The 14683-nt window shown below is 42.5% G+C and overlaps 1 protein-coding gene across 1 annotated transcript in view; it reads left to right on the top strand.

The window, feature by feature from the left end:
- The window catches only part of lipca (lipase, hepatic a), a 67631-nt gene that overhangs the window by 50969 nt on the left and 1979 nt on the right, over positions 1–14683 (top strand). The window contains exons 5-8 of the mRNA XM_080214376.1: positions 708–941; positions 2183–2425; positions 3672–3792; positions 14046–14261. Of these exons, the coding sequence (XP_080070502.1) occupies positions 708–941; positions 2183–2425; positions 3672–3792; positions 14046–14261 (814 nt within the window). The remainder of the gene's footprint in view (positions 1–707; positions 942–2182; positions 2426–3671; positions 3793–14045; positions 14262–14683) is intronic.

Genomic DNA, 14683 nt, shown 5'->3' with positions numbered 1-14683 from the left:
TATTTTACCCACTTAGTGCTGCCAAGTAGGGTGGTGGAGGCGGACACGCTGGCATCATTTAAGAAGTACCTGGATAGTCACATGAGCAGTCTGGGAATGGAGGGATACAAATGAATGGTCTAGTTGGACCAATGCGCGGCACGGGCTTGGAGGGCCGAAGGGCCTGCTTCCTGTGCTGTACTGTTCTTTGCTCTTTGTTCATCCCTCTAACCTACACATCCCTGGACACTAAGGGCAATTTTAGCATGGCCAATCAGCCTAACCCACACATCTTTGGACTGTGGGAGGAAACTGGAGCACCCGGAGGAAACCCACGCAGACACGAGGAGAATGTGCAAACTCCACACAGACGGTAACCCAAGCCAGGAATCAAACCCAGGTCCCTGGAACTGTGACAGAGCAGTGTTAACCACTGTACTATCATGCCGATCCTTTCAAAGAAGAGAAAGGGGGTACTGGCACTGTTAAATGTTTTGGCCGACACTTATCCTGGAACCAAAATCTAAAAAGTGATGATCTAGCCATTGACCTTATCACAGCTTGAGGCTTATTCCTGTGTGTAAATTGATGTCATGTTGCAGCAGTGACCTCAGTACAAGAAATGGACTTAAATTGGTAGTGAAACACTTACCACCATCGCAAAGTCACGAAATGTATAATATAAACATACGCCTTTCTTTAATAAATGTACTCTTCGCATTGTACAGGTCTGGACCCAGCGGGACCGCTGTTTGAAGGCATGTCATCAACAGAACGGTTATCTCCTGACGATGCAAACTTTGTGGACGCTGTTCACACATTTACACAGGAGCACATAGGACTGAGTGTTGGAATCAATCAGCCTGTCGCCCATTACGATTTCTACCCAAACGGTGGCACCATTCAACCTGGCTGCCACCTCAAACACATGTACAACCACATCGCCCAGTACGGAATTCTAGGTAAGATTGGACATTGGATGAAATGTTTGTAAATATTCCTGCATTTTAAGAACAATAAGTTTACACTAAAAGTTGCAGTGAGAATGATCTGTTTACCAATGTGATTGATGATGGAGACACAGGACAGGAATTGTGGAATTCAGTTGTGGGAATGTTCAGTACAATAAGAAGTCTCACCGGGTTAAAGTCCAACAGGTTTATTTGGAAGTACAAAAAGCCACAAGCTCTCGGAAAGCTGTTCCATTGTCAGCTGAGTGGAGAGTCCTGCTCACAAACAGGGCATATAAAGGCACACAATGGCACAATGTCATGGAGTAGTTTCCTTACATTGCTGTCCATATATCGCTGTACGAGAACATTCCTTACTCTCAGAATAAACAGACAGAACTGTCATTTGAAACAAGATAATGCAGGCATGGGGTAGTCCATCAGCTGATTTCACCCCCACCCCATCCCCCTACACCCCCACCCCCCACAACCCGACCCAGTTCTACAACTATTTTTCACTTCAAAGCCACAGATTGCAACATTGTGGAGAAGAAAGCTTTTGTATGGGGCAGCAGGAAAGGGATGGAAGTAAGGGGGAAAAGGACTGTAATTGTCTCTCTTATAGCATAGATTTCACATCTACTACAGACAGGGGAGAGCCCATGGTCTAAAGTAACCCCCCACTAAGCCTGGAGTTGGATGCAAAGTAGCAAAATGGGCAGTAAAGATATAAGCAGCTGATTTATTAATATTTATCCCCATCATCTAAGATTCAATTAACGGACAACATCACTAGCAGAGCTAGACAGCCACATACGCATGAGAGGTCTGTGCTTTTCTTCATTAGTGTAATCTCAGCGGTTTATTGCTACCACTAACGTAATGCCATAGAATATTTACTCAATCAATCTCCAAGCACATGCAAGCGAATTAGCAAATTCAGTTCAGGATCCAGGTATATGCTTGTGGGCACAATGTCAATCTAACGCCCCATCTATTCAAATAACATTTCATTTCTATGTAATCACAATACACATTTGAGTAACGGTGGAATCTGTTTATTACTCTGAAGAGCTTCTGCAGATGGACAGTAATTGCCATTATTTCTGCCTGGTTTTAAGCTGTAGGCTTACTCAGTGACCCCACCCCCCCACCCCCACATCCAATTATTTTATATCATTTGGTTCTTTTGTTCAAACTTTAAACAGGCAAATTATTTGTGGCAACTGTTGGCTTATTTCATGGTCTCACAGGTATTACAGAAACAGTGAAGTGTGCACATGAGCGATCGGTGCACTTGTTCATTGATTCCTTACTGAATGAAGACAAACAGATTGTGGCTTATTGGTGCAATGACCTGAACACGTTTAACAAAGGAACCTGCTTGAGCTGCAGGAAGAATCGATGCAACACTTTGGGTTATAAGATTAAAAAGGTCCGCACTCAAAGAAGCAAGAAAATGTACTTCAAAACACGTGCTAACATGCCATACAAAGGTAACGTGCTCAATTATTTCCATTGCTCGCTTTGCAAAGAAAAAAAAAATCAGGCTATTATTCAGATAAAATGGTGAAAATGAAGCTCTCCCTGGATTTGAACCCAGGTCGCTGATCTCAGCTGGTACAGCAGCAAGGTTGTAAGATGAGGTTAGCCAGGCCAGGTTCCCATCTAGGTGCATTTGGATGAGACAAAGCTTGTGAGGACTGAATAATGAGGGGCATAAATAAGTAGATAGTTAACATCTTTTCCCAAAAATAGGGGAGTCTGAAACAAGAGGGCACAAGTTTAAGGTGAGAGGGGAGAGATACAAAAGGGTCTAGAGGGCCAATGATTTCACACAGAGGGTGGTGAGTGTCTGGAACAAGCTGCCAGAAGTGGTAGTAGTAGAGGCGGATACAATTTTGTCTTTTAAAAAGGATTTAGACAGTTACACTGATAAGTATAGAGGGATATGGGTCAAATGCAGGCAATTGGCACTAGCTTAATGGTTAAAAACTGGGTAGTGTGGACAGGTTGGGCCAAATGGCCTGTTTCCATGCTACAAACCTCTATGATTCTATGACAAGATAGGAACTAGCCATGATGCTGTAAGGTCAAATAGCCTTTTAGCACTTATCAATGGGCATACAGCCAAGGTCTTATAAGTCCCCCACCAACCCCATGTTTATTTAAATGTACTCCAGCAATAGTCAATAGCTTCATAAAGTGGGCAGGAGGCAGCACCTTCCAAACCCACGACCACAAGGAGGACACGAGCATCGGAATACCAAAATTGTCGCTGTAACTTCTTTCCATTTGTATTTTAGTATTCACGAACTCAGCAAGGCTCCTTAGGCAGCACCTTCCAAACCTATCATCACTTCCATCTAGAATAACAAAGGCAGCAGATACCTGAGAAGACCACCGCCCAGAGGTTCCCCTTCAAGTCACTCACCACCCTGACTTGGAAATATATCGCCATTCTTTCAGCCACTGAGTCAAAATCCTAAAATTCCCCTCCCTAACAGCAGAGTGGGTGTACCTACACCTCAGGGGCTGCAGCGGTTCAGATCGCCACCACCTCCTAAAGGACGAACAGGGATGGGTAATAAATGCTGGCCTAGCCAGTGACGTCCCCATCCCGGAAATTAATTTAAAAAGAAGATTGGAGGTGACACCAGGCTTATTAAAGTGGCAGCTTTTTGAGTTGTACACATTTCATTATAAAATGAATTTCAACTTATTTTATTTCAATTTTCTCAGTTTATCATTACCAATTCAAGATTCGCTTCATCAACCACATGGAACACAATAAATTGGAACCTTCTCTCAAGGTTTCCTTGATTGGAACAGAAGGTGATGCTGAAAATTTACCAATCAAATTGTGAGTACTGGGTTGTTTTTAAAAAGGAAGTTTTATCCAATTTGTTTCCAGTTGATTGAATTCTGCATGGTGTAGAAATGTGGAAGAGATTGATAGCCCTGGATCCTTTCTAAAAACATCACATCTCAGAACTTCATGCCTCATACTAATTTGGTCATCAGCGCTGGGCGTTTTCCAGAAGAGGTTTTCCCTGGACACCATCAAGGTACTTTTGTAAACATTTTATCCATGCGGATAAATATACACAAGGAATGGATAACCAATGCTGGCCTTTCCAGCAATGCCCACATCATGAGAACAAATAAAATAATTTGAAAATTCTCTAGGATTTAATGCATAGGCCAAGTTATAGAAGCAGAATTAGGCCATTCAGCCCATCGAGAGTGCTCCGCCATTCAATCATGGCTGATAAGTTTCTCAACCCCATTTTCACATCTTTTCTCTGTAGCCTTTGATCCCCTTACCAATAAGTGCAAGGTGGTTCATTTTGGTAGGATAAACTTGAATGCGGATTACAGGGTCAATGGCAGGGTTCTGAGGAATGTGGAGGAACAGGGAGATCTTGGGGTTCATATCCACAGATCTCTGAAGGTTGCCACTCAGGTGGATTGAGCCGTGAAGAAGGCTTATAGTGTGTTAGCATTTATTAACAGGGGGTTTGGGTTTAAGAGCCATGAGGTTATGCTGCGACTATACTGGACATTAGTGAGACCACATTTGGAATATTGTGTGCAGTTTTGATCACCTCACTATAGGAAGGATGTGGAAGCATTGGAGAGAGTGCAGAGGGTATTTACCAGGATGCTGCCTGGTTTGGAGGGTAGGTCTTATGAGGAAAGGTTGAGCGAGCTGGGGTTTTTCTCTTTAGAGGGGAGGAGGATGAGAGGTGACTTAATAGAAGTTTATAAGATGATGAAGGGGATAGATAGAGTGGACGTTCAGAGACTATTTCCTCGGGTGGATGTAGATGTTACTAGGCAGCATAACTACAAGGTTCATGGTGGGAGATATAGGAGGGATGTCCGAGAAAGTTTCTTTACTCAGAGAGTGGTTAGGGTGTGGAATGCACTGTCTGCTGTGATAGTGGAGTCGGACACTTTAGGAACTTTCAAGTGGTTATTGGATAGACACATGGAGCACACCAGAATGATAGGGAGTGGGATAGCTTGATCTTGGGTTCGGACATAGCTCGGCACAACATCGAGGGCTGAAGGGCCTGTACTGTGCTGTACTGTTCTATGTTCGATCAAGAACCTATCAATCTCTGCCTTAAATATGCTCAATGACCTGGCCTTCACAGCCTTCTGTGGCAATGAATTCCATAGATTCACTACCCTTTGGCTGGCGAAATTCCTCTTCCTCTCGGCTCTAAAGGGTCCTCCCTTTATTCTGAGACTGTGCCCTTGAATTCTAGTCACTCCTACAAATGGAAATATCTTCCCCACATCCACTCTATCCAGGCCTTTTAGCATTCTGTAAGTTTCAATAAGATCCCCCCCATCTCTTTCTAAACTCCATCGAGTACAGACCCAGAGTCCTCAAACACTCCTCATACGTCAAGCTCTTCATTCCAGGGATCATTCTCGTCAACCGTCTCTAGGGTCAGCACATCCTTCTTTAGATGCGGGACCCAGAATTGCTCACAATATTCAAACTGTGGTCTGGTTACAGCCTTAGTCACAATATATTTTTAGTAGCCTGTCTTATTCTGGTATTTATGGGGAGACATTAACTCCTTCTGAAAATGATAAAAAACGACAGCCTTTTCACAAACAGACTTTATTCCCTTTGACGGATGTTCCAGGTGGATCGGGGATTGAAACACCTTGGTCCAAGGGAATGAATCATTTTTTTGTTTGGAAAAGGGAATATTGAACTTCCCGATTGTGTCTTAACTTCCCTTATTCACACAAGCTGAAACGCAGAGTCTGCTCACTAGATCAAAAGCAATCCTTCACATCAAGCATAGACAGATGACACTAATATGTCTGAGTGGAGATGTGATGCGTCAAACATTTGGGGAAGAGACGCAAACACACTGTGAAAAGCTGAGATAATTTTCATCGAAAAGGTCTTCCTCAACAAGTGAATTCTTTTCAGCTTTCAGGAACAACATCCTGGGTTTTTGAGAAGATTAATTCAATTCTTCGGTTTGTTTTTAGTGGTACCTTGAGTGCTGCTTTAAGTAGATAATGACTGACTGACTATCCAATATCAGGTGTCACAAGAACCTGTGATTTGTCAGCATCCTGTTTAAACCTATTTGGTACAGGGACCAAATTTTGACCACTGAATTTTCCGTGTCAAATTGTGGCTCATAGTTTCTATAAGGTTGGAAGAAGGATGATGAATGATTTATCGAGCACAGATATTGGATGCAAAACTTGATAATTACTATGAAAAGATACAAATATTCATCTACATAGTCTGTACTCGATGGAGTTCTCATTGAAACTTACAGAACAGTGAAAGGCCTGGTTAGAGTGAACAGGGGGAAGATGTTTCCATTCATAGGAGAGACAAGGATCCAAGGGCACAGCCTCAGAATAAAAGGACAAGCCTTTAGACCCCAGATGAGGAGGAATTTCAGAGAGTGGTGAATCTATGGAATTCATTGCCACAGAAGGCTGTGGAGGCCTGGTCACTGAATTCCTTATCAGGAACATCACTGTAGCTGCATTAATCACTCAATACATATATTTTGCAATGCTCAAAATGGATAAGCCATCAACCTGTTGATCTAACAATCATTAACATCAAGGGAACAATTTGACTTTTGGTTAAACTATTCACTTCAACACAGATCAGTGAATGTTATATTTTTGATCCCAATAGAGTCTCCTCCTAGGGCACTATTCACCCATTCACAGAAGGTTGCATTATGTTGATTGAAAATGAGTCACAAGTTATGACAGTATTTTGCATATTAGAATGTTAACGCTCTGTTCAAGTGGACTGATTTGACAGTAAAAATCTTCACACTGCATCCATTTTAACATAAAATGCACATGAACAACATAACGCTGTTAATGTTGTCGGGCACATGGGTTCCTTCGCTGTCGAGATGGAGCACTTGCTGGGAGATTAGCAGTCCATTCCTGCTGGGAATGGCAGTTTGAGATAATGAATTAAACAAACCATTGCAGAACATTAATCAAATTTTACTTTTGCTTTTACTGCACTTTTCCCCAATCGGCTAAATGATATCGCTGAGGTGAGGTTGGGTTTGTATTTATTCAAATACACAATGGTTTTAGTGCCATCAGAAAAGCTTTGTGTAAATAAACTAACACTGAAGATGAACTTTCCCATTTCATTATCAATGGTGATGAACTAAACCATCCTGTGTACTTGTTCTACCAGTGTCCAGCAAACCACCAGGATTCACCATTTCTCACTGTGTCTCACAGAGTAACATACATTATTACAGGGTCACTACAGAGTCTGTCTTGCTATTGTAGTAATGGTGCATTTGTTCAAAGCAAATAGCAGCAAAGAGTTGGATACAAGGGTAAAGTAGCACCATTGCATTTATTATTAGGCAATTTTGCATTTTCCCCATGTACAGCTCAACTCTCCTCAGTCAATTTGCCCCATTCTTTCTCCACAGATGCTGTCAGACTTGATGAGATTTTCCAGTATTTTCTGTTTCTCAGTCAATTTTCTTAGTTTTTTTCTCTCTTCAATCAATCTTTATCTTGCTTTCAGTCAAATCTTGCGTCTCTCAAAATCTGCACTGTTAATGAGTCTTTAATCTGATTGGTTGAGATACGTAATTGATTACAAAAATAGAAAATGCTGGAAAATCTCAGCAGGTCAGACAGCATCTGGAAAAGAATAGAGTCAACATTTCGAATCTGGATGACCTTTTTGGCAGAACTGAGATTTGATTACCCTGATTTGATAACATTTGGTTATCCTGGCAGCCTTTTCAATTGCCCAAGAGAGGCAACTTGCTGTGCAAAATTTATTTCAAGTTTTTGGAATTAGTTATATGCATTTGCAGAGACAATTAGATTGGATTCCCAATTCGGTTAGTAAAAGAACCAAGTCAAGCTGTGATTTTTATTTTAACAGGTAGCACTTAAAAGTAAGTAAATAAATAGAATAACATTGCAAAGCACAACAATAGCTCAAAAGATTCATTTGTATATATTTTGGAAAGTGTTTATTTGAGAAGTGTTACCTGGGAATTTTCTTAACATCTGGGTAAATGAAGTTGAGATACAAGACAGCCTTGGTCCGGCTGAAGGGCAGAATGGGCTCAATGGGCTGAATGTCTGTAACTTCTCAGTCCAATCACATAAGAGTCTGCATTGATGCTGTCAGTTTTTTTTAGGGATGCACATTTCACACTTCCATATGAAAACCACACAGGGGTCCATCCCACTTCTGCTTCAGTGAGAACCCTGGAGATTTTACCGTATGCTGCTATTATTCCAGCAAGTGAAGAATTCTTCTGTTTGAGTAATTAATTAGGATGATCATGAGTGATAGTCCCCCTGTAGGAGTCTTCTGGATCTCCAGCTGAATTGGGCCCCAATCAGATTAATCACTGATGAGCATAGCTATCTCTCCAGTGTAATAATAATGCAATAGTGCCTTGGGGAGTCGATACTTTCCTGCATGAGGTAACTGATATTTTCTTTTCCAACTTGCAGCCAACATATCTTCACTCAGCATTTTGGACATTTCTTCACAAAACTCAAATCAAAGCAGTATGACAAGAACTAGGTCTCATAAAGTCCAATAATAATGGCCAAACTCTCACAAGGTCATTAAGAATCACATTCCACATAAATGCTTTCTAATCAATTCGCTGCTATTAATGTCAAAATCATGGAGCTATAGTTTCCAGGAATCTGATTTTGCACCTCTTTCAAATAAAGGGCCCATTTGAATAACCCAATATCAACCAACTAGGACCTCAGCGAGTTACTGAATGAGTGACCAGTGATACCCAGATAACATCCAACATTTCCCTCAGCATTCTGAGACAAAGGGTACTCGGTCCTGCAGCATTATCAACCTCAAGTGAATTGATCTTAGAATTATAGAACCCTACAGTGCAGAAAGAGGCCCATCGGCCCATCAAGTCTGCACTAAACACAAACCCATCCAGGCCCTACCCCCATATCCCTACATATTACACCCACTAATCCCTCTAAGCTACACATCCCTGGACACTAAGGGGCAATTTCTTAGTATGGCCAATCAACCTAACCTCGCACATCTTTGGACTGTGGGAGGAAACCAGAGTACCCGGAGGAAACCCACACAGACACGAGGAGAATGTGCAAACTCCACACAGACTGTGACCCGAGCCGGGAATTGAACCCAGGACCCTGGAGCTATGAAGCAGCAGTGCTAATCACTGTGCTACTTTGCTGCCCCATCTTGGCTAAAAACATTGCTGCATTTACTTCTAATGAAGCAATTTTAGCCAAACACCTATCCTGTAAAACATGGAATTATGGCATTATCATCGGCCAAATCCTCAACTTAATATTTAACCTGCCTGATCTCTCATAAGAGCTGGGCAGCTCTTGACTGTCTCCGATTTTGAAAATAATTTTAAATGAAGTATTAGTGTCAACACCAAAATTCTCTCTATAACTTTTATCCAATTGGGGTGGCACAGTGGTTAGCACTGTTGCCTCACAGTGCCAGGGTCCCAGGTTCAATTCTGGCCTTGGGTCACTATCTGTGTGGAGTTTGCACATTCTCCCTGTGTCTGTGTGAGCTTCATTCAGGTACTCCAGTTTCCTCCCACACTCAAAAGATGTGGGGTTAGGTGGATTGGCCGTGCTAAATTAACCCTAGTGTCAGGGGGATTAGCAGGGTTAGTATGAGCGATTATGGGAATAGGCACTGGGTAGGATTGTGGTTGGTGCAAACTTGATGGTTAAATGGCCTCCTTCTGCACTGTAGGGATTCTATGGTTCTAATTCTATTTTGTATTCGTGAACTCAGCATCTTCCAAGTCTACGGCCATTGCCGTCTAGAAGGATAATACCTGGGAACACCACCACCACCTGGAGGTTTCCCTCCAAGTTACTCACCAACCCGACTAGGAAATACAACACTATTCCTTCACTGTCAGAGGTTCAAAATCCTGGAATTCCCTCTCAAATAGCACTGTGGGTGTACCTACAGTAAGAAGTCTCACAACACCAGGTTAAAGTTCAACAGGTTTATTTGGTAACAAAAGCCACTAGCTTTCAGAGTGCTGCTCCTTCATCAGGTAAGTGGGAGTTCTATTCAGAAGGAGCAGTGCTCCGAAAGCTAGTGGCTTTTGCTATCAAATAACCTGTTGGACTTTAACCTGGTGTTGAGAGACTTGTTACTGTGTTTATCCCAGTCCAATGCCGGCATCTCCACATCACGGGCTTACCTTCACAGAGACTGCAGCAGTTCAAGGAGGCAGTTCACCACCACCTTCTTAAGGGACACAAGGGATGGGTAATAAATGTTGGCATAACCACCGACGCCCATTGCCTGTAAATTAATTTTTTAAAAACGAGCTTTAGTTAAATTAGAGAAAGTGCATACTGGAAACACAATAGCTTCCATTCTCTCACAATCTAAGATAAAGGCTGTAGATAATTGCTGACCTATATTTCTTTTCCCACTTCTTGCTGCCCAATAGGATTCGGTTCTTTAATGGTTTCCCCAATATTTGCACCCTCTGGTGTTCAAAATAAAAATGGCTGCAATTAACACATAAGCATCTATGGTCACAGGCAAACAGTAGAATAAGTGTTGCGCCTTTCACACACAAACTTAAATAAAGTAAATTGGAGATTTTTTTTGAAGAATAAGACTAAAATGCAACAAATCAAATTACATCTCAATTCTCCTTATCTGTAAAAACAGAACAAAAACATAAATATATTGTTCTTCTGTCAACTCCCAATGCCCCAAATCACTTCACAAAGCAAGGGTGTAGTTCAAGTGTAGAGGAAAGAGGAAAGAAAACACAGACATAGTAAGTTTCCATAAACAATGAGACAGAGGAATGACTAGATCTTTCGTTTGTTTGAGATGTTGGTTGTGATGCAAATACTGGCCGGTCACCAGGAGACACGTCCGTGTACATCTTTGAATATATGATGTTTTATATCCATCTGAAAGGGCCTCTGTTTGATGCTAAAATGCTGCATTTCTGTTTGCACTCGAGGTTTACCCATGCTTAATCATGAGACTTGTACTCATAACCTTCTGACTCAGAGATGAGGGTGCTACCACTGAGTCAAGGCAGAATTTATTAGTTTATTTGTTATTGTCACAAGTAGGCTTACATTAACTGCAATGAAGTTTCTGTGAAAATCCCCTAGTCGCCACACTCCGGCACTTGTTCGGGTACATAGAGAATTTAGCATGGCCAATGCATCTAACCAGCATGCCTCTTGGAGACTTTAGTAAGCAAGCGACTTTTAAATTAAGAGCTCCCAGAAACTTAACAGGCCAGTGGTGAACCTTTCCAGAATCAAGGACACCGGGGGCGGAGGTTTCGCCTGCTGTGAACCGTTAATCAAAGACCAGTAGCCCTATTGAACACAGTGTCATTGGGAAGATAGTGGCTGCTGCTAGTATGATGCAAGGGCCAAGATTGTCATGGACTCAGATCACAGGGAGTGATGGCAGAAGTGGGGTGAATGCTCACAGTAGAGTGGGCTAGCAAGCTTTGCTAGGGCAGGAGTCTCAACAACTCCTCATCTGTCATATTCCTGATGCCGGGTCCTTTGATCTGGCACTGATTGCCTTTGAACAAGGAACCCCTGAACCCACAAGTATCAACACATGGGTTTGCTTATTGTGCGTACCCTATGCCCACTGCTGGGTTAATATCATCAAGGGCAGGATCCTCAAGTGGGCATTAATTGGACTGTACACTAGAAAGAGCTGGTTTTACACACACTGACATATGGTAGATTTGAAGTGAATTGAGCCAAAAATCATTGCAATTTAAACAAATCAATCTGCCAAGGTGAAATTTCTGCCTGACAATTTATAGTTTGTTTGGCATGGTTCATGGAGTTGAGAATTGTATCATGGGAATATTTCAATATAGATATTTTACTTCAGGTAGAACAGATCCAGAATCTAAAAGTCGGGAATTGAATGAATAACAGTAAAGATCAAGATGCTTACAGATCTTTAACAGCAGTTCAATGCCAAATTAAGGCTAATTTGTGTCTACTACTGCTTGAAATTATTGTTTCTTTTGAATGAAAGGTTGCTATGAAGCCATTTCCTGAAGGGATGTGAAAGAGCAGAGGTGTTCCAGTCAATTCGGATTCTGTTGGATGTTAGCAATTTGCATTGTGTATATTTCAAAGGTTCTCCCCTGGCTGGGAAGCACTGTGATATCCTGAGCACATGCAAGGTTCTGAATACACATGCAGTTTTCTTTATTACTAATCAGCAGTAACGGTAATTTATTGTTAAAATCTCCAAGTTGTCCAACATCAGAATATGGGAAAGCAACTGATGAAGAAACCTGGTTTGTGGCATTTAGATACAGCAAGGTGGCTGACGTACTCAGCAGTCAGACTCGGCAGTTGGCAGGTATTAACCAGAGGCCAGCACGTGCTAATATATACTCACATTTCACCAGGAGCTGGTGACTAGTATGATTGGGTTAGAGAGTAACCCAAGTAGATTTTGTTTAAGGTCTGTGCCACTAATTGGGAGCACTATGCAGTAAGGCAGCCTGTATGTCCATAATGGAAAGCCATTATCAGGAGTTTCCGATACTTAGTAAGGCATTAAATCGACAGATTTTCTAATGAATCCCTTGATAACAAGAGATGGGCCGGGGTCTCCCAGTCCGCTTGCTGCTCGAGTCTGGCTGATTGCAAGTCTCCCAGCCCCCTTTTCTCTGATGTAATCAGCACAGGCCTGATTGCCATATGGAAATTGACATTTCTATAAGGTTAGCAAGCCTAAGACGGTAGTCTCTGGGTCTACTTAGTGCCTCTTCCCCCGTCTCAGGGGAGGTTCCTACCAATGGGGTTTACAACTGCTCCCTGAAACGGGAACAAGCGTGCTTACCCCGCTGTGGGCCCCCTGGACAGTGCCAGCCTGGCACCCTGGCACTGCCCACAGGGTACCAGACAATGCCCACAGGGAACCAGGCAGTGCCCACAGGGCAGGACCTACTAGGGGTGCAGATTGATTGTGACAGGGAGAACCTGCTGTGCACTCTGCAATGGGAGTGGTGGTGATTGTGGGGTTGGGTGTGGGAGGAGAAGATTGAGGCAGGGGTGGGTGGCTCAGGGGGACTGGCAGAGGACAAGTGCGCATGCACTGATCCTAACCTTGTACCAGAGTTCTCAGAACGTATGTAACTGGAATATGTTTGTACATAAGTGCACACTTCACATCGGGCAAATTGAACCCCTCTAAGTTTGGCCTAGAGTCTTCTAAGCATAGAGAGAATTTCTACTCACCTTATCAGCTAATTAAAAACTGCCCATCCATGGACAAAATACGGACAAATTGAGCTGAGTATCAGGTCAGAGAGAGGAAGAATGTGACAGGTTTGAAATACACGCCACATGTTATCTTTTGTAAGAGGACAGAAAAAGATACAATCAGAAGTCTTGCACAGGCTTCACACAATCCCTTCCATGTCTGGAAACACATGTCTCCTAAGACAGATGGACAGGTTGCGGTGAGCACAATTCCCTCTATCACTTCTCCCTTGCCTTTTCTCAGCATTCATACAAGAGCTGGAAGGGAACAAAACTAATTGATCAACAGGCCAAAGAAAAGATTCCAAAATAAACCAGTTGTGGATCTACAATGTGTAGATGCCTTTGACAGAAGCATGCCCTTTGCTTATATCACAGCAGCTTCCCCAGTAAAGGCTTTGCCTTTTCCTCAAACAACATGGAAAATAGGAGCAGGAGGAAGCCATTTGGCCCTGCCAGCCATCTCCACCATTCATTACAATCAAGGCTGATCATCAACTCAAAAGCCTAATCCTGCTTTTTCCCCATAACCAAGGTACTTGGGGCTCCTCAATGGAATCCTGCTTGCCCCTTTTTTCAAAGTCATTAAAAGAAAAACAGATGGAAAGAACTGTGCACAGTACTTATTCTTAGTTACTGTTTAAGAATCCCCATCAGAGTAGGGAACACCAGCACAATATTTTGTTTGATACTATCCTAATCATCAACAAACTGCTTTTCTGAAATGACGCTGGATTGCCATTTTATAGTGTGGGAATCTTGATTTTATTTCAGAGTTGAAAGCATTACGACCAACAAAACATATTCCTTTCTGATACACACCGACATTAACATTGGAGATTTGATGATGTTGAAGTTCAAATGGGAAAACCCCGTCGCTTGGATAAACATTTGGAAGACTGTTCAAACATACTTTCAATGGGGACAAAATCTAAATCCAGAGCTTATCGTAAGAAAAATACGAGTCAAAGCTGGGGAAACACAACACAAGTAAGTAATGGAAAAATGACTGCAGCTGCGTAATGTCATCAAATCAAATCTATTCTCTCAAATCCTCAAAATGCAAAAATTCTAGTTATAATTTTCTGCCAAAAGATGCCTCAAAGAAAATGGGGCAGCATAGTGGCTAGCACTGTTGTCTCAAAGCGCCAGGGACCCAGGCTCAATTCCAGCCTCGGGTCACTGTGCGGAGTTTGCATATTCTGCCCGTGTCTGCGCGGGTTTCCTCCGGAAGCTCTGGTTTCCTCCCACAGTCGGAAAGACATGCAGGTTAGGTTGATTGGTCATGCTAACTTCTCCCTATAGTGTCAGGAGGATTAGCAGGGTTAAATGAGGGTTACAGGAATAGGGGCTGGGTGGGATTGCGGTTGATACAGACTTGATGGGCCAAATGGTCTCCTTCTGTACTGTTG

This window comes from Carcharhinus amblyrhynchos, chromosome 28, assembly GCF_965287045.1.
Source record: "Carcharhinus amblyrhynchos chromosome 28, sCarAmb.v2.hapA, whole genome shotgun sequence".
Taxonomy (NCBI): Eukaryota; Metazoa; Chordata; class Chondrichthyes; order Carcharhiniformes; family Carcharhinidae; genus Carcharhinus; species Carcharhinus amblyrhynchos.
The sequence above is the reverse complement of the archived record's forward strand: the minus strand, read 5'-3'. Positions and strand labels throughout refer to the sequence as shown.